The sequence below is a fragment of the Nelumbo lutea genome, chromosome 1 (genome assembly GCF_056320005.1).
Source record: "Nelumbo lutea isolate HS-2025 chromosome 1, American lotus-T2T, whole genome shotgun sequence".
Lineage (NCBI taxonomy): Eukaryota > Viridiplantae > Streptophyta > Magnoliopsida > Proteales > Nelumbonaceae > Nelumbo > Nelumbo lutea.
Window position 1 is genome coordinate 139,968,053 of NC_142684.1, and position 24,994 is coordinate 139,993,046.

The 24,994-nt window shown below is 34.7% G+C and overlaps 2 protein-coding genes across 18 annotated transcripts in view; one reads left to right on the forward strand and one right to left on the reverse strand.

Moving 5' to 3' along the window:
* Positions 1 to 12,906, reverse strand: part of MRE11 (DNA repair and meiosis protein (Mre11)) — a 39,648-nt gene extending 26,742 nt beyond the window's left edge. For 2 of the 17 annotated variants that reach the window (XR_016099676.1, XM_088946986.1), the window contains exons 1-13: positions 12,684 to 12,906; positions 12,317 to 12,374; positions 11,142 to 11,277; positions 10,155 to 10,295; positions 8,720 to 8,810; positions 3,160 to 3,279; positions 2,950 to 3,018; positions 2,752 to 2,843; positions 2,507 to 2,609; positions 2,318 to 2,425; positions 2,139 to 2,201; positions 1,994 to 2,065; positions 1,790 to 1,867 (exon numbers count right to left, since the gene is read on the reverse strand). Coding sequence is in view for 7 of the 17 variants with exons in the window: in XM_088946986.1 (XP_088803112.1) it covers positions 1,790 to 1,867; positions 1,994 to 2,065; positions 2,139 to 2,201; positions 2,318 to 2,425; positions 2,507 to 2,609; positions 2,752 to 2,843; positions 2,950 to 3,018; positions 3,160 to 3,279; positions 8,720 to 8,810; positions 10,155 to 10,195 (837 nt within the window). In the remaining 10 variants the exon portion in view is untranslated. Of the gene's footprint in view, positions 1 to 1,789; positions 1,868 to 1,993; positions 2,066 to 2,138; positions 2,202 to 2,317; positions 2,426 to 2,506; positions 2,610 to 2,751; positions 2,844 to 2,949; positions 3,019 to 3,159; positions 3,280 to 8,719; positions 8,811 to 10,137; positions 10,296 to 11,141; positions 11,278 to 12,218; positions 12,375 to 12,662 lie in introns of all 17 variants that reach the window. The other 15 variants (XR_016099660.1, XM_088946971.1, XR_016099653.1 and 12 more) reach the window with 13 other exon arrangements.
* Positions 12,907 to 12,948: 42 nt separating this feature from the next.
* Positions 12,949 to 17,908, forward strand: EMB1923 (embryo defective 1923). The gene is made up of 2 exons (XM_088946997.1): positions 12,949 to 13,402; positions 17,039 to 17,908. The coding sequence occupies exons 1-2, from the start codon at positions 13,024 to 13,026 to the stop codon at positions 17,731 to 17,733; spliced, it is 1,074 nt and encodes a 357-aa protein (XP_088803123.1). The 5' UTR covers positions 12,949 to 13,023; the 3' UTR covers positions 17,734 to 17,908.
* Positions 17,909 to 24,994: the final 7,086 nt, after the last annotated feature.

The following is a 24,994-nucleotide window of genomic DNA, read 5'->3' on the forward strand; positions in this document are numbered from 1 at the left end:
GAAAATCAAAGAACCAGAAATTTTGTCTATATAAACTTACTTGAAGTCAAACCAAAACCCAGATGCTTGAAAACTAGGGTTTTACTCCGTCCGGCTATTGGGGAGGAAGAGAGAAGATGCAGCCGCTCCTACCAGAGCTTCCCAATCTCTTCCAAACCTAAACCGCCCTCCTTTAGGAGTCAAAAGACACCTCTCAAGCACAGAGCGCCACACCCAAAGCTTCACCTTTACCTGTACCTTCGAAAATCTCTAATCGGCTAGGGTTTTGGGCAGCAACAGAACAGCACCACTTCTTGGCAATATCCAACCATATTTAAACTCTCCAAACCCTCTACCAACTAGGCCAGAGATCCTCTGAACTATAGAGAACCTATCTCTCCGTACACTCTCTTAATCTAAGGGTGTATGGGAAAAGAGGAAGAAGAAAAAATGAAGAAATAGACCTGATCTGATACCAATATGTAAATCAATCCTCAAATATTAGGTGTAAATTTGAAGATTAGTGGGAAAAAAAGGAAGAAGAGAAGTAAGAGCAGTAGTACAAGAGAAGAAGATGGCGAAAAGAGAAGGAAGAAGAAGAAGATTTGAATTATCTTCCCTTTCTCCTCTAATCCTTTTTTATTAAGAATTAATGTGAGTAATGACAAGTATGCCCTTAAGTGGGCGGCCAGCTAGACAGTAACATAAAGAGATTAAACAAAAAGAAATAACAGGCCCATTAGCCAACAAGAAAAGAAAAGATATTACAACAGAAGATACTAGGACCCATTCGGCCCAGTCTCTTTACATTGTTCAGTCTGAGCAACCTTTTTGAAGATTGCAACCCAGAAGTAATAAAAGGAAAGAAACGAAAGTCACCGACCTCTAGAAGAAGCTTCAATCAACCATCCACAGATTTTTGGAATTGCCTTCTTTTAGATTTTAGTCGAGTTCTGAGAGGAGAGGGGCCGAAGTGCTCTCAGGGCTGGGACGAGTTTGTTCCTGGTACTGTTCCTTCTCGGGGCTGGGTCTCAGATGTGCTACGACCAGATAATGGATTTAGAGAGTATCATCCCGCACTGATACCATGTTTTTGGCTAGGAGAAGAAGAGAAAAAGAAGATGAAGGAGAAGAAGAGACGAAGGATATGAGAGTCCGAGAAGATGAGCCTGCGGCTCCAGCTCTATTATATTAAATAGTAGGGGACTAAACAAAATAAATAGATAAGAATGCCCCTCTGCGGCGTATAATACAAATTACATCAATACTAAATATAAAGACCTTGATAATTTAGAAATTTTATTAGTACAACTAGCTTCCCAAAGCTTCCTCTATAAAGAAGAGCCATAAATGAGTTTGTTTTCAGGAAGAAAAAAAAAATTTGAAGGGTAGAATAACCAAAAATCCAATCAAATAACTAATTTTCATCCAGAAGAAAATGCAGTTGATCAAAACTCTATCATTGGGGATGCAACATATTGCATGCTCAAATGAGGAGATTTTCATTTTGCTTATATTTATCGATTTGGCAATTCACATAAGAACTTCTTCCATCTATCTCAATACAGTGATTTCCACAGAATTGGTTCCATCCAAGATTTGGATAGAACAATTGAACTGTAAGATTGCTCCACCTATTTTCTGATAATTGTAAGTTAGAATCATATGGATTTTTCACTTTTAAGTACTACCAAGTTGAACAAAAGAGAGTCGATTCAAAAGTTAGTTTTGAAAATAAGAATAAGATTAGCATATTATGGAATATCCAACAACATGGTCAACTTAAAACTCCAAAAAGAAATTATATTACCTTTATTCGGATTAATGGTAGCTTGATCTCTGGTCTGCTGGCAGCCTTTTCATTAGATTTGTCTATTAGGTTTCTAACCTAAAAGGATTTAACCTTATAAATATAACAATAATATGTTTTCACCAAGAAAAAATGTCACAGAAGAGCTAAAAACAGAGTCCACAATCTCTTATAAATGTATGAAATTAGGTATTTAGCGCTTACCACTTTGTCCAAATGTTCAAGAATGGATGTTTGGTCATTGGGATCAATGTCACTTACATCCTTTAATACAACCTATGTCATGGAATCCAACAGTTAAGAGATTTTCCTTACACGACTAAACAAAGTAGATTATTAAGCTACTTACTTCAGTATATTCAAAAGGTCTAACTGACTTTAGTGGTATCTTAGTGGGGCGATATTGATTTCCCTATGTAAGAAAAACTTCATTGAGTGTAAAAGACAGCATGGTAAGAGGAACTAAGAAAAGAGGAACTCATACTTGTAAATAGGAATATATGAAGTAGAAATTTCCAACAAAACAACCTTAATTTCCAAAAGAAGTGCATGCTTAGGCTTTGCTTCCCCATCAATTAGTGAAGTTGCAACAGAGGAACCTGGTTGAGTAATGTGGAAGCCCATCCCTGAAACTTCCTGTTGAAATCAGAATCAGAAACTACCTTCAATAAAATACTATAACAGAGGTTAAATCATGAAAGCTAAATTTGGTGGCACCTTGGGATCAATAAGGCATTCATGTTCATGACCCCACACTATGAAGTCCAGGAATCGTGGCAGGAAATGCTCATTTATCGCATTTTTGGGATTTGCCTTTACCCTACAGACCACATGAGTATATAATGAAATACGAACATGATTGAATAAGACCACAGATCAGGTAGTTAAGAAATGGATGGACCTAGCGCATTCCAGTCCGGCATACGATCTAAGGTAGTCTAAACAATGAATAACCTAATAACCTGTTTTGATGAAGTACTAGGATGTTGAACCAATCTGAATCTTGGCACCCTTCTTGAGTTTCAGGTCGCATCCATTGTACAGCATGTGGTGTCTGAAGCATTAAATAACAGCAACAACAACAATAAAAACTCCAACAAATGCTCATCAGCTACAAACATATAAAGAGAAAGTGGTCCAGATGTCAAAATGGAAAATACCTGAAACATTCTATTAAGTCGTTCATCTCTAATGTTTCCTAGTCCATACAAAGCCACAGCTGTTGAACCCTGAAATCAGAGAGGAAAAATCCTATTATTTTCTATAAAGAAGTAAAAAGATAATCACACCATTAAAAACTATGACAAGTTTACATCATTCTGTAAAGAAGTAAATATTGCTCCTAGCAGTCAAGTCTTAGTGTGACAAACCTTCTTGATAAGTATAGGATAGATAGTGATCTGACCAACACCAGAGCCTCCGAGGACCATTTTCCCAAAATAGTTCACAAGATTGCATGCAGAAAGGATATCAATTGCAGAAAGGTTGTCCTGTTGCCCACATAAGAAAGTGATGCCATTGTAGTAGAAAATGAACAAGAATGTCAACTTTTAAAGATCAACAAATACCATTAATGGATTAACTGCATTCAAGTAGCCCAAAGAGAAGCTCAACAATTAGGTTAAAAAAGTTAACATATATTGATCATTAAATCCCCTCCCCTCAATAAAAAATGTATGAACATCAGATTTATTCTTCTAAGGTGGTAAAACATGTACAAGTATTTCCTGCACTTGGCTCATTACTAGCAGCTTAACAATGTGGATGCCTAGACAACTGCTATTTACATACTGCTTGCCTGGAACCTAACTAAGCAAAATGGTTGTCTAAACAATGTTTTGCTATCAAGCAGACTAAAAAGCCAGAAAATCCCCTATGCTAAAAAATGCATTTGACAAGGTAGGCATTTACTCTATTACAATATTATAATCCTCCATTTGCAAAACTAGCCAAAAGGAAAACTAAAAAAAACATAAGACCAATCAATCTCTCACATAGTTGTCAAGGCTCCTGATTTCAGCAAGGAAGAAAGATCTCGATCAAGAGAAGAGAGGAGGAGAGAAGAAGGAAGAAGAAGAGAGGAGAGAATGAAGAGGCGAGAAGATTGAGACCAAAAACACAAGCTAGCGGTGCCAGAATTTGTATTTATATGTTAGGGCGACTAAATAAAATATAAAAGGTAAAAATGACAAAAGTGCCCCTGTGGCACATAACTAAAATTACATCAGTCCCCCTCAAGTTGGGGGGTAGATATCAATCATCCCCAACTTGTCACAAAGATTATAGTGCCACATGGAATTTACTCCTTTAGTAAGGTTGTCTGCAAGTTATTCCTCAGAGCTGATGTAGGGAGTGCAAACTTATCCTTTTTCCAATTTTTCCCTGATAAAGTGTTTGTCAACCTTTATATGTTTAGTTCTATCATGAAGAACAGGGTTGGTTGCAATGTTAATAGCAGCCTTATTGTCACGGTATAATGACATAGGATCACTGAGAGGAAAGCCCAATTCACCCAAGAGATTCTTTATCCATAGAAGTTCTGCCACACCATAAGACATGGCTATATATTCAGCTTTTGCACTCGATCTGGCCACCACACTTTGTTTCTTACTCCTCCAAGTAACAAGGTTTCCCCCAACAAAAGCACAATAGCCACTAATAGATTTTCTGCCATCCACAGAACCAGCCCAATCTGCATCAGTGTAAACCTCAACCCTCATATGCCCATGTTTTCCAAACAGGAGTCCTGCCCAAGGGAATTTCTTCAAATATCTAAGAACTCTGTGTGTTGCCTCCAAGCGTGTGGCCCTAGGAGCATGCATAAACTGACTAAGGACTCCCACTGCATACCCAACGTCAGGTCTTGTCATAGATAGGTAGAGAAGTCTACCCACCAATCTTTGATACTGCTTTATGTTTGTTATGGGCTCATCACAACAATCCCCGAGCTTGTGGTTTACATCTATAGGAGTGTCTGCAGGTTTTGCCCCAAGCTTTCCCGTATCTTTCAGGATATCAAGAACATATTTCCTCTAGGAGATGAAGATACTCTGATTAGAGTGAACCACTTCAATTCCAAGGAAATAGCGTAAAGCCCCCAAATCCTCTACTTCAAATTGAGTGGCCAAGAATCTCTTCAATCTCTGTATCTCTGAGTCCCAATCACCGGTGATAATAATTTCATCGACATACACAATTAAAGTTGCCATTCTTCCTTGCTCTCTCTTCACAAAAGCTCTGTTTGGTTTGTGGGATGGGAATGAGAAAAAGGGAATATTCCAAAAATATTCCTTTTTCTTTCATTTGTTTTGAGGGAAATAAAGGGATGGGATGAGAAAAATGTGGGATGTCAGATCCCAAAATCATGGGTTTGGGGTTGCACCAAAACCGTACGATCCTAGTGGAAAATTTTGAGAAATCACTGTTCCCATCAACGACGAACAAAGGAGGGAGAGAACCAATTCCTTCCTCGTTACCATCGGCAATTTGCTACCTCCCCTTCGCTGTTCGAACCTAGAAACAGAGCAACAGTAGCGACTTCTCTTCTTCTTCTTCTGCTATCTCCCCTTTCGAACCCAGATCTACTACCTTCCCCATTCAAAGCCAAAAGCAGAGCAGCGGCGGCGGCTTCTCTTTCTTCTTCTCCTACCTCCCCTTTCGAACCCAAAATTTCTACCTTCCCCGTTCGAATCCAGAAGCAGAGCAGCGGCAGCAACTTCTCTTTCTTCTTCTTCTTCTGCTACATCCCCTTTCGAACCCAGATCTACTACTACCTTCCTCGTTCGAACCCAGAAGCAGAGCAGCGGCGACGACTTCTCTTTCTTCTTCTTCTACTACCTCCCCTTTCAAACCCAGATCTGTTACCTTCCCCATTCGAACCTAGAAGCAAAGCAACGGCAACGGCTTCTCTTTCTTTTGCTACCTCCCCTTTCGAACCCAGATCTGCTACCTCCCCTTCCTCCCTCTCTTCTTCTCTTTCTCCTTCCATCTTTTGTTTTTCACCCAAAAAAATGCACTATTCATCATCTTCTCGACAATGAACACAGGAAATACCAACGACACCGTTCATCATCTTCGCTTTCCGTCGGCGAATTACTATTCGTCTTCCTCTTGGTGAAATAGAGCACCCCACAGCGGCTTCCTCTTCGCCACAGTGCTTTTCCCATTATTTTCCCATATCTAAAACCAAACAATGGAAGTGTAAATAATAATATCATCTGCAAACTAGATCCGTAAGATTTCCCACTCTTCTTGGCTTGCTTCCCTCACAAAAAATAATAATATCATCTGCAAACTAGAGATGAGTTAAAGAGACATTATTCCTTCCGATCTTCCAACCACCTATTACCCCCTCCCTATCTGCTTTTGATATTAATCTACCCAACACATCTGCCACCAAAGTAAAAAGAAAAGGAGAAAGAGGATCACCCTGTCTCAACCCTTTGCAAGCTGGAAATAAGTCCTTTACCACTCCATTCACTAGCATAGAGTAATGAACCGAAGTGAGGCAACCAATCATCCATAAACGCCATCTCTCCCCAAACCCACAAGTCCTAAGTATCTCCAAGAGGAAACTCCAGTCCACCATATCATATGCTTTCTCAAGGTCCAACTTGCAAGCAAAGCCTAAACCCCCTTGATTTCCTCATATCCTCTACACACTCATTTGCTATTAGGATTTGATCGATTATCTGCCTACCTTGTATGAAGGCTCCTTGAGCTTGACTAATGATAGATGGTAAGACCACTTTGATCCTTAAGGATAGCACATTTTCCAAGATTTTATAGATTCTCGTCACCAAGCTAATGGGCATGTAGTCTTTTGGGTGTTTAGCATCAATCTTTTCGGAATGAAGGCTAAAAAAGTGGCATTTATTCCAAGGCTAATCACATGTCTCTCTTCAAACTCCTTGAAAACCTCAACCAGATCCTCCTTAATTATTCTCTAACAATCTTGGTAAAAGGCCATGGTGAAACCATCTAGGCCTGGTGCCTTTGATCTATCCATAGAGAACACCGCTTGTTTGATTTCTTCTTCTTCAAAGTTCATTTCCAGCCAACCTGAAATGCTCTCGTCTAGCCTTGGCCACTCTAATCCTTCCAGCCTCTCTCTAATGTTTAGAGGTCCTCTCATCCTTGATTTGAAGTGATCCACAAAAATCCTTTCTATCTCTTCTTGAGAGGAGAAGATTTCTCCATCAATTTCTAATTTGGTCATAGAATTTCTTCTCCATCTCCCATTGGCCAAAGCATGAAAATATTTGGTATTCCCATCACCTTCCTTGATCCATTTGTGCCTTGCTTTTGCCTTCATAAGATTTCCTCTCTATAGAGCACTTCTTCCAATTCTTTTTTTAGTTTCCATCTTAACTCTCCTGTTCATTCATTGTTCTTTGGGCTTCCTTCTCATCCAAAACCTCAATGCTTGAAAGTAAATTAGATTTGTGCTCCTCTATTCTCCCAAACTGATCTCCACTCCACTCTTTTATTTTGGCCCTCAACATTTTCAGTTTTTTGTGGAACCACACTCCTTTCCATTTTACACCCCTCAATTCCTCACTCCACTATTCCCCAACCTTCTTTACAAAATCTGGGTGTGTCAACCACATGTTCTCAAATCTAAAAAGCCTAAGCCCACCACCTAACCGTTCCTATCCTAACATAATAGGGCAGTGATCAAAAATGACTCTAGGTAAGGCTTTTGTCACCAAACCCCTCCAAAGATTTTCCCACGCTGCATTAAAAAGAAAACGGTCCAGCTTTAAGCAGGTTGGGTTTTCCTGGAAGCTAGTCCAAGTAAAGATGGCTTGAAGTAATGGGAATTCCTTTAGCTCGCAAAATTAATACCTTGGAAATGCTACAGAATTGAAAACCCAATTTATGTCTCTCTCATTTACTAATTTCCTGTTTTTTTTGTTGCAGATACATGGAATTGGTTTTTTTCTTTGTTTGGGTGCAGGTAGTCCATAGTCCTTACAGCGGAGGCTAATTTGTTGTTTGATCCTTCTAGGTTTACTTGGCCAAAAAAGAGGGGAAGGACAATGTGGAGGTGTGTCAAAGCAGCCTTAGTTTGGACTATTTGGGAAGAGAGGAATATGAGAATCTTCTCTGAGAAGGAGAGAAGCAAGGAACAAATAAGGGACTATGTGATGATTAGAGTGATTCATTGGATCAAATCTATGGATCTGTTTTCTCAAGTTTCTCCTAATGACCTGTGGAGAAATTGGGAAGGAGTGGCAAGAAGTTCTTCCAGAAGGGAAAGGATAAATGCTGTATGGCTACCCCCACCTGAAAACTATGTGAAGCTGAATTTTGACAGGAGCAGCAGGGGGAATCCAAGACCTGCTGGCATAAGAGGGGTTGTGAGAGACATGGATGGAAAACTGTTAGCCTTGATCTTTGGCCCGGTGGGGATTGGGGGCTCTCTCAAGGAAGAATTACTTGCTGCCTTACAAGGAGCACAAATTGCTAAATGCTAATGAATTGAATATAACCAATTTCGTGATTGAAGGGGACTCAAAACTGGTGGTGGATTGGTTAAGCGATCCAGATTCTATAATATGGTGTTATAGGGATGAGATAAAAAAGTTTTCATGGATCACCAAGGATATAAGCTTGAGGATAGCATGGGTGAGGAGATCGGCGAATGGGTTAGCTGATACCCTTGCCAAACAAGGGGTGAATAGACAATCTTTGTTTTGGGCTCACCTGTAATAGTTTATGTTCTGTTTTTGTTTATAGAGAGGTAGCATCTCATGCCTCTCTAAGGGATGCTTGTAATGCCTATACCTTCAGAATTAATAAAATCCATTCTCATTTATCAAAAAAAAGATATGAAAACATTCTACAAACATGACATAAAGAGCATGTGTGCATGAAATCAATTATATTAAGTATATGAAATAATATCAATATTGTAATTTTACCTACCACTCCAGCAGGATCATCATGATTTCCATGAATGCTAAACACTGGTAAACCAACATTGAAGTTGGGATCTTCATAATTGACATGCCCAAATCTGGATGAACAAATCAATATTATTACAGTTGAAAGACTGCTCATAAAAAAGTTGCTACATGAATTATTTAAAAAGATAAGAATTTATTTACATTTCAGGCATTATAAGTTTAGTTTCCCTGGTTGCTATATGCCATAATCCATAGCAACAGGAATATGAATATCCATGCACATCTATCTAAATGGTATGAAGAGAAGAGGAGAAAAAAGCAAGTCTAACGCTTATGAAGAAATCCAGTTCACTAAAGGCAATGACACATTGCCACTTAACTGGAAACTTGAGTAAGCTTAGGACGGAGAATCTATAGCACTATCCCATGCTAGTCTGACAAGAAAATCCTATCTTTCTTTAATTTCAAGTACTTTGAAGAACAGAATGCAAAAAAATCACCTACAAAAATTGGAAAGTTCCCAATCTTTTTTTTTTTGATAAATGAATGGCAATTTTATTAATAAGAGAAGAAAGTGTACAATCACCCTAAGAGGAAGCACGAGATGTTACCCACCCACCCCTAGAAATGAGAACATAACCACACCCTTAACAGAATACAATCATAATGCAGCCCATAAAATTCAACCCTAGGAGCCCCTTGTTTAGCCAAAGAATCAGACATGGCATTTGCTTATCTGCTAACCCATGAAATCTGACTGACATATTCCTTATAAGCCAATTAGCTTTCTTGAGAAGATCCCTGTAGCCCCAAAAAACTGTTTCTGGATCTGACAAACAACCCACTACCACCTTAGAGTCTCCCTCAACTATCAAGTTCTCCACTCCAAGTTGGTTGAAAACAAGGATAGAACGTTGCTATTCTTATCTCTCAAAATCCCTCCTATACCCGAAGGTCCTGGATTACCTTGACTACTCTTGTCAAAATTCAGCTTTACAACACCCTAAGGATGGTGTCTCCATTCTGCTTGTAATCTATTCTTTTTGGAGGCTGTGGAGGCCACTCTACCCAACTTTACAAAAAATCACCATAAGAATAACTCATAAAGAGGTCCGAGGTTTTCAGCCAAAGAATTGACCTTGTCAATATGCACATAATTAAATAGGAGCTGGCTTCTTTGGGAGGAAAGGAAAGAAGCCAGTTCCTAATCATTATTGAAATTTCAATGAACATAATTAAATAAAAGTAGAATTGGGGGCTCTGCAACAGAGAAAAAGGTTTCACAAAAAGATGTGTTTAAGAACCCAACTAGTCCTTGGTAAATGAACTCTTAATGAACCCCATGCCATGACATGGACTGTTAGCAGAGCACTAGGTCCAATATCTGACCCATGACATACACAAGATCTACAAGAACAGATGCATGTAAAATAGTACATGTTTGCAAAATTAACTGTCTGATCGCTGACAACTTGGAATTGCACTGGTCGATCATTGAGGCAATAACGGCGAAGGATCTCTATGGTCTTCACCAAAGTCGACCTTGAGGGCTTGTTCTCATGGAAGAGATCACCACCAAGAAGTAAGAAATCTACCTGAAACCAACATTGAGGTGTTTATAATACTAGCAACAATTTTCCAAGATTAATTACATGCCCATGCCCATGTATCATGTATGACATGTATGCATACTGCATGTGCAATTTCTGTGATATATATATATATATATATATATCTTTCTGATTGGGAGTTTCAATTACCATGCTTGTAATCTTATTTCTAATACGATGAATGTTATATATCAAGTGAGGCAAATATACTTAATAAATACACATATGTATGTATTTGTGTATGCATTTATGTATATTATATATATATATATATAGATATATATATAGATATATATATATATATAGATATAATTTGTATGCACAAATACAATATGCATATTTATGTTTGATAAATGTTTGTATATAAGTAAACTGATAGCCAGTATTAGCAACAACAAGAATAGCAGAATTGTTCAGTCTCCAGTTGGCTAAATCTATGAATTTTAAGAACATCTTGATTAAAGGGGATTCACTTGTGGTTGTAGGTTGGCTAAAGAAGAACAATGCAGGATGACATGGAGATATAGATACATAATGAGAGAAATCATGGTTTTGGCAGCACAGCTAGGAACAAATTACAGATGGGATCCTAGATCAGAAAACTCTGACTGATGAGCTAGATAAACAAAGGGCAAATCAGAGAGACTTGTCTTGTGAAATGATAGATCAAGGGTGAAGATTGTTCGTGTATAGTGAATGTAAGAAGGCTAGCCATCATGGTGGATGTAAAGAAAATCATGTTGTAAATGTTTACGTCATTATTAAATTAGTTGTTACTCATCAAAGAATAAGTATTAGCAACAAACAAGTTGAAAGTGGAGTAACTGTTACCTGCTTTTGCTCTGCTATTGAGCATATCTCCTCAAATGCCTGAAAGGAATCATGCCGGCGGATTTCATCCTTTTCCATATAACCCAGATGGCAATCAGTTGCAACAAGCACTCGAAGTGTGTTGCTTGTATCCTCCCTAAAATTGCCAGCATTATGTAAGCACATAAAATAACTAGTTGAAAGGAGAAATATCTAATCCCCTGTTGATAATAGAATAGCTCAAATCATAAAAATAAAAATAAAAAATAAAAAAAGCATGCTTAGCCCAAAAAAAAAATATCTACACTTTCAGCAAGTTAAAACATGCAAGCATACAAGCAAAAAGGAACACAGAAATGTGAAGTAGAATTATGTGATGCAATTGCATCACACTTTAGTGTCTTTTTTTCTTTTTTCCTTTCTTGAGGCTCTTTGTGGCTCTTGGAAGATAAGTGTGTTTGTCTTCCACTTGGAAATTTTCTACTGATGATTTAATGGAAGTGTTATTGATCAAAAAAAAATTTATGCGATGCAATTGTAGAATTACATGAGTAGGAAAAACAGAGGATAGAGACCCTTGAATCTAAATACCCACCTGAAAGATATCTAAACCCAACATACTAGACAAAAAGTAAGCCTAAACCATACCAGAAAAAAGGAAGAAACTTATAAACCACTGCATGCTTTTCATGACTGCCCATTAAGGTACAAAACATCAGATATTCAGGACTATATGATATAAATAATCTAGAGACAACAAAAATCTCATAATGTCCCCCAGATTGAAGGTACTAAAGAAGAATCGGCAGAACATAAATAGTAAAGACTTCATGGTTAATTTTTTTATTTCAACATATTCCACGTATTATAATGGTAGTATCGTATCACTACAGAATTCTCGTATTAATAATTTCGAATATTTTCTAGAGCTTCCAATATTTGGGGACAAAGGCACTGTATTAGCATCTTTATATATTTCATTAGGTCAGAGAATATTTTAATAAGGCATGCCACAAAAAAGCAGAACTGTTGGAAGAAGTGCATCATATTAGTCACTAGAAACAACCATTCTAGAAATTTGAGAAAACAGGTTCTTACATTGAAGAGTCACCCATGTTGTAGCAGCTATACTTCACACCCTACAAAGGGAGAAATACTGTTATCATAAAATCATAGGTGAGTAGAACAGACCAAACCTGAACTGGGCTACTTCATGTTTCTTATCCAGCAAAAATAAAATGAGCCTCCAGAGTCCTGTTTCAGGCACCAAAATTTTAGCATTAAGTTAATATTCTAAATTGAAGTTGGAATCAAAATAAACTGCTTAACAAATACGTAAAACTTTAATGGAAATTAAACAATACTAAACAGAAAACCATAGAAAAGAAAAAATCAGATAACAACAAAGAAGATGAATTTGTGAACTTTTGGATTTAGGATAAATGAAAGTACTCTTGACACGCAGAACACGAGAAGTGCAAAAAAGAAAACCCTAATTGCTGTACAAAAGAATCCTACAGAAACAGAAACGGAGAACGTGACCTAATAGAAAGTGTAGCTTGCCTGCTGCTTGTTCAATAAGCTTCTCTGCAACTGCACGATAAGGAGAAAGAAAGGAGAGGATCCAAATGGTGGCGGGGAATTTTAAAATGAAAGTAGATGAAAAATATGTGAAGCCATATATCTATAACGCGAAATTGGCCCATGTGTTTCCTATATTGACAGTGATGTCCTTCATACTCTAGTCTTAACAGAAGGACACAACTCGTAATTATTGAAAAGGAAATGGCCATTTTTTAAGCTAAACCCTCTCCACCTCGGTGTCGTCTGTCGATATAAACCCCAATTTCTTCTCCGCGGAGCTTCAGGAAAATGGTGGAAGCTCTTGGATAATCTATATGCCATGTCAATGGCGACTTCTATTATCTGCTCTCCGAATTTAACTCTGAAATTCCCATTCCTTCCTCATAGAAACACTCCACAGACTCGTTTCTTCTCTCAGCATTCTGACCACATATTTAAGCTTCGTAGTTCTCTGAGTAGAAATCAGCCGATAAAGCCCAACTCAATTTTTAAGTTTTTAAGGTTTCCTTTGAAGCCTTCTGGTTTTCCGTCACGTGGAAATTTAGGGTTCTCTGCTGCTGCAAAAGATGGGGAACGAGAGGCTGAGCCCGTTGTCGACGAAGCTGAAGAGGCTCGAGGACAGAGTACAATGCCTTCGCGGTTCAGGTATTTGACCAAGGAAGCTCCAGATCGTCCTGTAAGGTGGCCATGGTTGATAGGTAAAGAATCTAATCGAATTTTGATCTTTTTATTGGTTAGGGCTTATCTCTTCGTTAAGCTTGGTGTTGTTTTAGATGGTACTTGGTATTAAACAATGCAAACCACTCTAATAAAAGCGCATTTATGGTACAAACCAATGATTGTAAACATATCTGGTATTTGAAATATGTATAAGAGTAGGATTAACAGATTCAGAGTTCGTGACCTAAAATTTCCTTGTATAAATTGATTTTCCATTCATTGCTTGGAGGTGGAAGAATGGACAGATTACAATTTTGTAAGGAATATGACAACGTTAATAATGTGACAGTCTCAACATCGTGTCTAAGGAAGATGTCAGAAATACTGAAGTAAATTAACTCATATACCTAGCCCACATGATCAGGTTCTTCTATATACCCAGCATTGTCACACAGAGTCACAGACCTATTTTTCTGCTATCACTTTCCTCCACGAGACCATGAATCATCAGGTTCTGCTACAAATCTCCAAAACCATCTTCCCAGAAGGGCTGTATTAAATTCTCTTGAATTTAGATGAACTGGTTATTGAGGCATCCACACATTTTATTATTAAGAGTGAACTAAACAATATTGGCATTATCAATGTAACTTCTAAGTAATATAGTCCCCTAGCACAGTTATCAAGGTGAAACGCCAACACTTAGGCCACAAGGTATTTTCTCACCTTTATTATCACATCTTTTATGCATGCGTTCTTGGGACCTTCGTAGACAGAGGGAAAGGCAAGGCAAGCACAGAATCAAAGACAGAAACCATATCATATGTTACATACTATGTTTTATTGTATTTCTGCTATATGATACATAAGATCATATAGTATATTTATTAGTATGCTGTTCATTATTTATTTGCTTGAATTCTTTTTGCAATACGCCCTTGCTCAAATTCAATGTGTTGTGATATTTATATGCTTGGATTCGTTGTGCCATTTAGTTGTGTCTTTCCTTATTTGGATTCTTGTTATATGAAAATTCATAATTATAGACATGCCTTTCCACTTTGCTAAATGGGATTGATGATATTTTATATGTAACATTGAAATTATTATCAAAAATGATATTGCCTGGTGAAATTGATGATGTAATGTGCTGTTATATGCAAATTACAAAATTAATTTTTATTAGCATTTTTTAACAACAAAATAATAAGAAGTTGAAATGTTGAAGATGTTGACATTGATTATGTCCAACAAATTATAGGTCTTCTTCCTTGATACCTTAGTTCTTTAGGTGAAAAGGAGGTACCCTGTTACCTATGCCTTGCTTCCTTGATACCTATCATGACACCACTAAGATTTAGAAATACTTCTTTGCACTATCAAAGTAGCCCATTGGTTATGGAAGAGGAATTTAGAGACAAGTCTATTCACATTGTGGTTAGAGGATGATGTATTATTGTAAACTCGTCAATCCATGAGCATGTTGGGTAGATACTCCCTATTGGTTGCATTCAGATGTTAGATACTCCCTATTGGGCCATGGAGACTGAGTCATTTTCTGACAGAGGCAAGGGATTTATTGGCTGCTTTAAATGCACATCTATTCTGAATTCCAAGAGAACTTAATGCTCTTGCAGATGGGTTAGCAAAATTAGGTGCTCTTTTAGAAGATTCGTACTGTGAATTTGTGATAAGATCCCTCCTGTGTAAGTTGTAGGGGTCTGATCCCTGTTCTGTATTTGCTTTTTACACCTAGTGTACCCCTCTCTTATCTTATTGAACTCAGTTAACTTTTCTCAAAAAAAAAAAAAATGTTAGAGCGAGTTCATCATGCTACGCTCTGGTCTGGATTCATTGGATCTAAGGATTCAACTGTGACAGAGATCCTGTTAATACTTCAGACACTCAAGTTGATACTTGATACACCTAGGGATTTGACCAATTTGAGGTGAAGGAAGATTAGCAGGTGGTTATTGGTTAGATCATTTTTTTCTTTCAATCAATGTGGTTATTAATTGGATTAATAAGGGTACTGTGGGCACCTGGCTCCTATATCATCTCATCATAGAGGCTAGGGGGTTGTTTGATAACAGCCAAAATGGCTGATTGAATGACTTAATGTTTTTTATTTTTTTTTTTTATAATTCTTACTGTTGTTTTCTTTTGTGGCTAATTAGTCATGTAGGATATAGAAATTAGAGGTGCTCATGATTCGGTTAACTGAACCATGGGCCTAAATTCCAAACCGAACCAGTAATACCAGTTTTTGGAAAACCGGTAACCAAAACCGAACCAAAGCCGATCGGTTTGTTTAACCGCTAGTCCTATCACGTGAGCGATTTCAAACTCCGCATGAGTTTTCTTTTTCTTTGTTTTTTCTCCCCGGTAAATTCACGAATCGTGATCCTGAATTAATAAATCCTGTGCATCGCACGAGTCCCCGCTAAAAATTAGAAATACATAAAAGATATACATATAAATATATATACCGGTCAGTTCGGTTAACCACCAGTTTTTTATATTGGTTAACCAAAACTGAACTGATACCTTTGGTTTTTCGAAAATACTGAACTGACCGGTTTGATTATACTGAACTGGAAACCATTTCAGTTCAGTTTGTTGGTTTTTCAGTTTTTCTTGCTCACCCCTAATAGAAATCAACTCAACATGCTACCCATCCAGCCCTTTCTTTCTGTTTTTTTTTTTTTTGATAAATGGTGATTTTATTAAGGACGGAATCAAAGAAGTTACTCATTTCAGCCATGTCAGCTGTTACCAAATAGCCCCTATGTCTTTGGCATCCAAATTGAAAATCACATTTAGATGGATTCATCCAGTTCATTGGCAGACAGCTTGCTTAGGGGAGAGGTTGTGAGGGGTAAGTTTTACCGGGTATCTGTCCCTTGAAATGGTTTCCGCATGATTCTTCTGCTACAATTACATGGATGTATTTCTTTGGTGTGGAAGGAATGCAAGTAACAAGGGATTGGGTTAGGTGGCTGAAGCCAGCCTAAACTTCTTGTGGTGTTTGACATACTTGTAATATTCTAAAACAATACTAATTTGACTATTTTCAACTATCTTGTTTTTTTCTAATACTGTGTCAATGTTGTCAAACGCATACTGGACACAAAATTGTTTTGGTCACTTGTTCTAGGTTCAATAGTCTGAACATCCGGTTCTACCATTTGACTCAAATAAAAAAATGCAAAAAAGAAAAATTTTAAAAATTGCAAATTCTTTTGTATCAAAATAGGTTTATAGCAATAAAAATTATACATTGTAATAGATGTTGACACATGTATTTGAGGTACACTTCCCCAAGTCAACATTTCTTAAAATTGAGCAGCCTAAACACTGTTTTGCTTATGAGTTCCTATTTCAAATGGTCCAACTATCTAGCCTGGTCCAAGTCTGGCAACACTGCTGTCTATACTAAATTCAAGTAACTTTTCTTTCCGTACTTGCTTTGCCAAAGTTTTCTGATAGTGTTTACTTGCATATCCTAGTACTGCCAGAGACCATTCTAAATATTTCATTTTTTTCCCTACATTTATTTCAGATGTGATTCGTTCTTCTGGGAGATTGATAGGGAAAGTAACACTAAAATGAAAAATTGAAAATTATATGGCTTGCTGAAATCTTTTGTCTTTTTATCTGTAAACATTTTGCAGCTCTGCCTTTTCTCGTTTATACATGGAGAGCAGTTTTGTGGGAACTATCTAACTGGAAAAAGGTGGTTCTGGTTATTGTCCAGTTTGTGAGTTACCTTTTGAAATTTGTCATGGCCTTTATTTTCCATTTTATTGGTGATCCAATCACTGGGATGATCAGATGTATTGAGACTGTGCTCTATACCATTCGGTCCATCTATTCGGGTATAGTGGCAGCCACTCCTGTTCCGGAATTGACAGTGGTCATCATGCTGACTTCAGTAGTACTTGCCATTGCAGAAGCCACAATCCCAGACTCTATAAACAACCAGATGCATTTTCTCACAGTGGCTGGCATAATTGGTTTTGCAGCTGTTAGGGGAATCATACCTGAGCTGCCCTTTTGGTTACTTCTCTTGGGGTTATTCAGTTTCTCAAAGTTTATTAAGAAAAGAAATGATGTTTCATCTGCATTACCTGTTGCTGCTGTGCTGGCTGCTGTTGGGGAGCCTTGGGTGAGAGTGCTGGCAATATTTTCATATCTAGGTCTTGCCATCTATCGTCATTCAAAGATCTCCAAAGGGCACATGGAGACTGAAGAGGCAGTGATAGTTAGGAGGCTCCCTTTGCCACTGTTGAGTGCAGCCTTGGCCATTGGAATTCATCTTGCTGCAAAATGTCTTCGGTACAGGCATTTGACATGGATGATAGCATGACTTTTGATGCATTCTTTATGTAAAAAAGGACCCACTGCCCTTTAGATTGTAAATATGTCATTGCTCTAAGAACTGGTAACTGATACCTTGCATTAAGGTGGCAATGCCTTCTTTTTTCTTTCTTATGTTGTTTGTTATGAAGTGTGATCTTTAATCAAACTGTTTTTTAAGATAAGGTGGTCTGATTGCATCGGTAATACTTTTTCTAACAGTGAAAAGGTCCTTCAGATATACTTGGAAATGTATAGAATAGACAAATCACATGTACAACTGTGACCAAGTACAATGAGAGACTATATACACCATTAAAATTGGAACAGCATAACTATCTGGAATATCAGAGCTCATAAGTGACCAAGATAGTATGGAAGTCAACAAATCATTCTCTCCTTAAATAGGCTTTCTATGCTGTATTTCGGCTCTTATTTGGGGCTGTGTCAGTGGACCAGATATTGGTCCAACCCAATCCAGTCCAACACGATCCATTACAGATGGACCTGGTCCAATCCAATCCCATAAATATTTTGGACTGGACTGGTCCAATTCAATGTCTTATTTGACTGTCCAACATGTTTAAATTGGCTTTAAGTCAGATTGCATCCAACCCAAACCTGGTCCATTGACACCCCTACTATCTTCTGTCACTGGACTGGATATTAGTTCAATCTGACCCAGTCCAATATAAATCCATTACAGATGGACCAGGTGCAATTCAATTCAATAAATATTCTGGACCATTAAGTCTGAATTGGTCCAATTTAATGTCATATTGGACCGTCCAACCCATTCAAATTGGTTTTGATTCGAATTAGGGGTGAGCATTCGGTTTATTTGGTTAAAACCCGAATTGAACAAATTGAAATTTTTAAAACTGAAATAAAATAAAAAAATAAAAAACGAAACTAAAATCGAATTATAATAAAATTGAAATAATCGAACTGAAATTTTCAGTTCTGTTTTTGGTTATTTTGGTTAAAAAACGAATTTAATTAATATATATAATATTATATATTATAACCTATATTATATATTATATAATAAATTTTAATTAATTCAGTTTTTTTGGTTAATCGAATTTCTAAATTTGAAAACTGAAACCAAAAACCGAAATTGCTAAAAATTGAATTAACCAACCCGAGTTACCCAAAAACTGAAAAAAAAAATCAAAACTGAAAACTTTGGTTCGATAATTTGATTTTAACCGAATAATCACCGCTAATTGGAATAGGATCCAACCCAAACTTAGTCCATTCACACCCTATTATTATTGTAATTGTAGAGTATTTGACACAACCCAAACAGTTGTGCATCCAAAAGGTGTTTTTTTTCTAGCTAACTTGCACTAGGTTCTAATAAAAGACACTATTGTAACTTGCACTAGGATCTAATAAATGACACTATTGTAACTTGCACTAGGTCCATTCTGTGACACCATTTCTCAAAGCTCACATCTAGAGTTAAAGTTTATCTTCCTCATCTACATGTTTTGGTGTCATATGGATTGATATTTAAAAGTATGCACAATTTTAGATGATGATAATAGTAATAATAATGTATTTAAAATTATTTTATAGAATGTATGTTTTTTTGTTTATATATATATACTAGCAGGGACCCATGTGGTGCACAGGATTTATTAAGAGAAAGTTAAATAATAAAAGGGTCATACACTAATACCCCTTATAGTTCCATGGATTTACTAAAATCTACCTTATAGTTAGCATTTTACTAAAACACCACTTATAATTATCAATGGATTTAATCAATCTTCCATTAGGTGACAGTGGAAAATGACAGTGTTGACTTAATGTTCATTTAAACAAATTTAATCAAAAGAAAATAGATATAAAAGTACCATTTTGCCCTTAATAAGACATGGGCAACCACTCTATTGGCTACATTTGTTCAATTTTATTTTTTATACAAAAAAATTGTTAGGGGTATTTTTTTAATAAAAAATCATGGACCTAAGGGCAAAACAAACACTCCTTAATGAAATTGTGGGCCTAAGGCCTTGACCTCGATTCTAAAATCAACCCCCATCCCCGATCCCCGACAGAGTGACGAGGATGGATTCCCCGTGGGGACCCCAAAATATTTTCAAATAATAGTATTTTTAAAAATAAATTTATTTAAAATAAATAAAAATTATAAATTATAAATAATGTTAAATATATTTTGATATATATAATATAAATAATATAATAGTATATTTAATATAAATAACATTTAATACACACACACACATATATAATCGAGGTCTGGGTGGGGCGTGGACCTCAATCCCCATCCCCGACCCCGATCTCGATTGGGGATTCCTATTAATTCTCATCCCGCCAAAACATTCCCCATCCCCAACCCATTGGGTCGGGGAAGTTAGGTCCCGTCGGGGATCGGGAAAATTGCCATCCCCAAACGTGTGTTCTAATAAATGACCCTAATAGAAACACATAAGAGTATACAATTGTTTTATATTTTTAACTTTTTAAATAATTAATAACTATTAATATTTTATATACTAGTTTTAATAAAATTTTAATAATACAAAAGTAACAATAATTAATTTTAGTTAGATTTATTTATCAAATTGATGAAACCAACCAACCCAATTAACTCGACCCGAGTTGGTTGGTTTTCTAGTATTTTAGGTTAGATTTGGTTCAAAAATTTCCCAATTCAATCAAGTTGGATTAGCTCCACTTTGGACATTCGTAAACCGACCAAAATCAAACGACCAAACCATGGATATATATATATATATATATATTATATTTTAAATATAATTTTTAATATGAAAAAGTGGAAATTTTCCCATATTTCTTAGTCTAAAATGTTTTATATCATAAATCTAATCTTTAAATTTATTATTTAATAATCACACTATAATTTTCAAAATTAAATAAAAATTTTAAGTTTAAATCTTTTGAATAGACTGACCAAACCAAAAAGTCGACCCAAAACAATACAACTTGAGTGGGTCAGTTTTCACAAAAGTTTAATTGGCTTCAACTGACCAACTCCCTAACCTGACTAGGTCAATTTGGTTGGCCAAATAGCCTACAACTGCACCGAACCAACTCATGAGCACTTATAATTTTAGCTAAATTACTAGTCTTATCTCTAATAAATAACAATAGTTTAATCTCCCATAATTATTAAAAATTTATAGAAACAATACACAATTATTGAAAATAATTGATAATGAAAAGTACAATAATTATAAAAAATTACAAAAATACAATAAGTACTAAAAATATATTAATTTAGTCAATAAATAGTATAATCTCAAATAATAGTTGAATTTATACTACATATTAATCAATAACTTATAACAAAAACACAATAAATACAATAAGTACAATAAATTAATTTTAAATTTTCAATAATAGTAATGTAATCTCCAATAATTATTGAAAATTTTCTATTAAATAACTTAACAAAATAAATTTATACATACTTATTGAAAATACATTTATCACAAAAGGCAAAAATATTAATTTAGTATATATAATTATATAATAAATATAGATTAAGAGTTTAAAATTATTATTAATAAGTATTATTTTTTTGAAAGTTATTTTCTCAAATTATTACTTGACATAAGTGAAATTAGTTATTTATAATATTATGTAAAAATATTAAATTATTATTAATTTCAATATTATGTTATAACTATTTTTCTACTTTTTAGATTTTTTTTAATTTATTACATAACTTATTTATTTTAACTATTTAAAATCTAGTTATGTTAAATATTTAGTTATTTAAATAATCCAAAAATTTTAATTTTTTTTTATTTTAATTTTATTTATTTAAAGCTATTACATGTTTAAAAAACATTTAAATTGATAATCCAAAAAAAACATAATTTAAATTGTTAGTACATAATTTCGTGATATATTTTGTAAAAATATAAAATTATTTTTTGTGTTTTTAATAAATATTTTAGTTATTTTATAATTTTCTTAGGATATTTAAATAATTCTTAAATTTTTTAATCCATAGTTTTTTTAGATGGATATAGATAAAATGTATGTGAGAGGATAAATAGGAATTAGAGATAATCGAGGAGATAAATTCTCTACTAAATTATAGATAATTTTGGAGATAAATATGAAGTAGAGATAATTTAGAAGATAAATAGGAATTAGAGATAATTTTGGAGAAGTGGGGGAGGTAGTTTATGAGTAATTTTAGGAGAAGAGATTATTTAAATTATTGGGAAAGTGCATCTTATTGGTTCTCTCAAAGAAGATACATGCTGACATGGCAGTTTTAATATATATATATTATTTAATTATGGCATCATGGGTTGATCTATTTGGTTTGTATGGTTAAATTTGTTGTAGATGCAATTGATAAAGTAAGTTTGGTTAAAGAGCCAATTGAGGCCGAGCTTATAATAGATTATAAAGCTTTGTCATTTCTAATGAAGAAGTGATGGTGGAGGCATTGAATGGCAATGAACCACCGATATATTCGTGTTTAAGTAGTTACATAAATAAAATTAGGAAGATTACCAAAAAACTTTCTTTTGTTAATTTTGTTTACAACTTTTGACCTTTCACTAAACTTTCTCATTTTATACATTGGAAGGTTAAAACTTTTGAATGAATGTTGTATATAAGAGAGCCCCTACTATGACTACAAATGAATTAGACTCGGATCGTATTAAACAAAATCCGAATTCGGTCTAATTATTGAAAACTTGCATTCAAATTTGATCCGACTATTGAAAACTTGCATTTGAATTCAAATTGAAATCCAATTGAGTTTGGTTTTAATCTAACCTTGCATTCATTTATAAAATAAAAAATAAATAGTTCATTACTTTTCAACTTTTATATATAATAAATTAATATAAATATAACATATTAAATTTATTATATGTAAATTTATATATAATATATTTTATACAAATATTTTTTTATAATTTTAAATATAATTATATATTAAAACTAATAAATATTACAATATAATCAAATTTAGATTTTAATTTGGGATTGAACAAAGTAAAATCTGAATTCGATTCAATTGTTAATCACCTGTAGATTGCAAAAATCTTAATTAAAAATGTGTTCATTTTTTTATATAATTTTTTATATTTTTTGTGTGTAAAAATAATTTTGATATGTTACATTTATTTATTTTTTTGTTTAATATGATAAATATATGATATTATACAAGTGCCCACATTTTTTTGGCACAATATATGTAGTTTTTGTGTTTTTATTATTTAATTGTGACAAGATCAACACATTTGATCCAAAAGTATAACTATTAATCTCCACCAAACAAGAAAATAATTTCATTTTTGTTAGTTTTAGATTAGGTATTTCATTTTTATTGTTGATAAAAATATTTTTTGTTCATTACCCTTATTTTTAATTTGATTAATAAAAATATCATAAATATGTTGCAATTTTTTACATTTTTTTGTAATTTTTTTTATATTTATTTATATTTTAAAAAATTATTATTTAACTATGGTTTCGTGGGTTAACCAATTTGATTCTTATGGTTGAATTGTTCACTACTTGGATGAAGGAATGATTTTGGTTATGAGTCTCTTATAAAATATATGGATTTATATTGTTAAAAGTATTAAAAATATATCTAATTAATAGTATATATTATTGAAAAAATAACTTAAATATAGGATTAAATAAGAGAAGATGAGAGTTAATACCTTAATATAAGACTTAGTTAGAGGGGATTAAGTAAAGTGAAAAGTAATAGTTGAAATTATGTTTTCAACCTCACAATTAGTGATGGACTAAATTCACAAAAATGGGTATTTTAATCAAGAAAAGTTTCACACCCTCATTCATACTTTTAAAAATAGTACAGATGATTAGTGCAATTTCAATCATCTTAGTTAAAATTTTATCAAAACATAAATTTACCCCTTAGATAACTCAAGTTGAAGGGGCGAATTTTGGCAAATAAACTTTTCAAAAAATGATACCAATTTCACACTTTTATAAGCAATATAGATGTAAGTTCCAATAATGTGCCATGCCCTTGCCCATGATTTCTTCGGAGCATTCATAGGGTTTTCTATTTCAAGAAATCCCATCTTGTAGTGGACCATTGGAGTTTAGGGGAGGGACTATCCCTCCATTGAGAACATGCAATTCGCTTTGTGGGTGTTCTATAGTGTATTTGTTGATCATGTTATGTAATAATTTTGCACTTGAAAATGCATGATTTCATGTTATGGATTCACTAATAATGTCAATATTGCATCAACAAATACTTGTTCTCAATAAAAAACACGAGATGGTTCGTCATTCAAAATTATGGAGAAATTTGTGTTTTTATTTTTATATTATTTTTGTTGGTAAAAAGAACTTGCTATTAAGAATGGTGGTATATAAAACTTAGGTCCAACAACAATACCATAATGCGGTCCCTTGGCCACTACCAAATGGTTTATTTGTGCTCTTCGGTTTGTCTCCAAACATGGTTAAGGTGCATCTTTTTTGCGTGAAAATGAGTTGAAAAAAAAGGCAAAAAGTTCCATTTAAAGCTTCACAAAAATAGTTTGAAATGGACTTCCCACATCTTTTCGAGGCTGCGGGCTTTCGATGACTAGATCTTTTCCCAACCAAATGGGAAAAGGCCAAAACGTGAGCTATCAGGCTTCTAAAAAACTTACAGCCCAATGAATAAAAAAAAAGAACTTACAGCCTACACAAAAAATATACGTCAAGCAGGGTCCTAGTAAAGTTAGAAGGCATTGTGCTTCATAGTTCATGGCTTCAACTTTGATGGAGTTGCATCCATTTCAAAAAGTCAATTTACTCTCTTAATTAAGTGCCCATTTGGGAGGGCTGAAACTGTAGTGGCTTGGGGCTTTTGGAGGTGAGAGGTGGATTTGAGCCGAGCTTAACTAAATATTTTGTCATTGGAGTTTAGCTTGAAAAAAAAAAAATAAAGAGGCTCATGTTCAAGTTCAAGCTCAATTTTTGCTTATAAACATGAGCTCGATTGGCTCGATTCTGAACTTTATATGTCTGAACTAGTTCAACAATGAGCCAAGCTTCCTAAAAATAAAATAAAATAAGCATATTATATTATATATACATATATATGTATATATGTATGTATGTATAATTTAAAAATAGCATATAAAATATAAGCTCGATTATGCTCACAAGTTTCATGAGTCAATCTTCATTGGCTCAAAGCTTGGTTTAGACCGAACCAAATTGAGCTTTTCTATAAGTCAAGCTCATATAACTCATGAAAAAAAGAA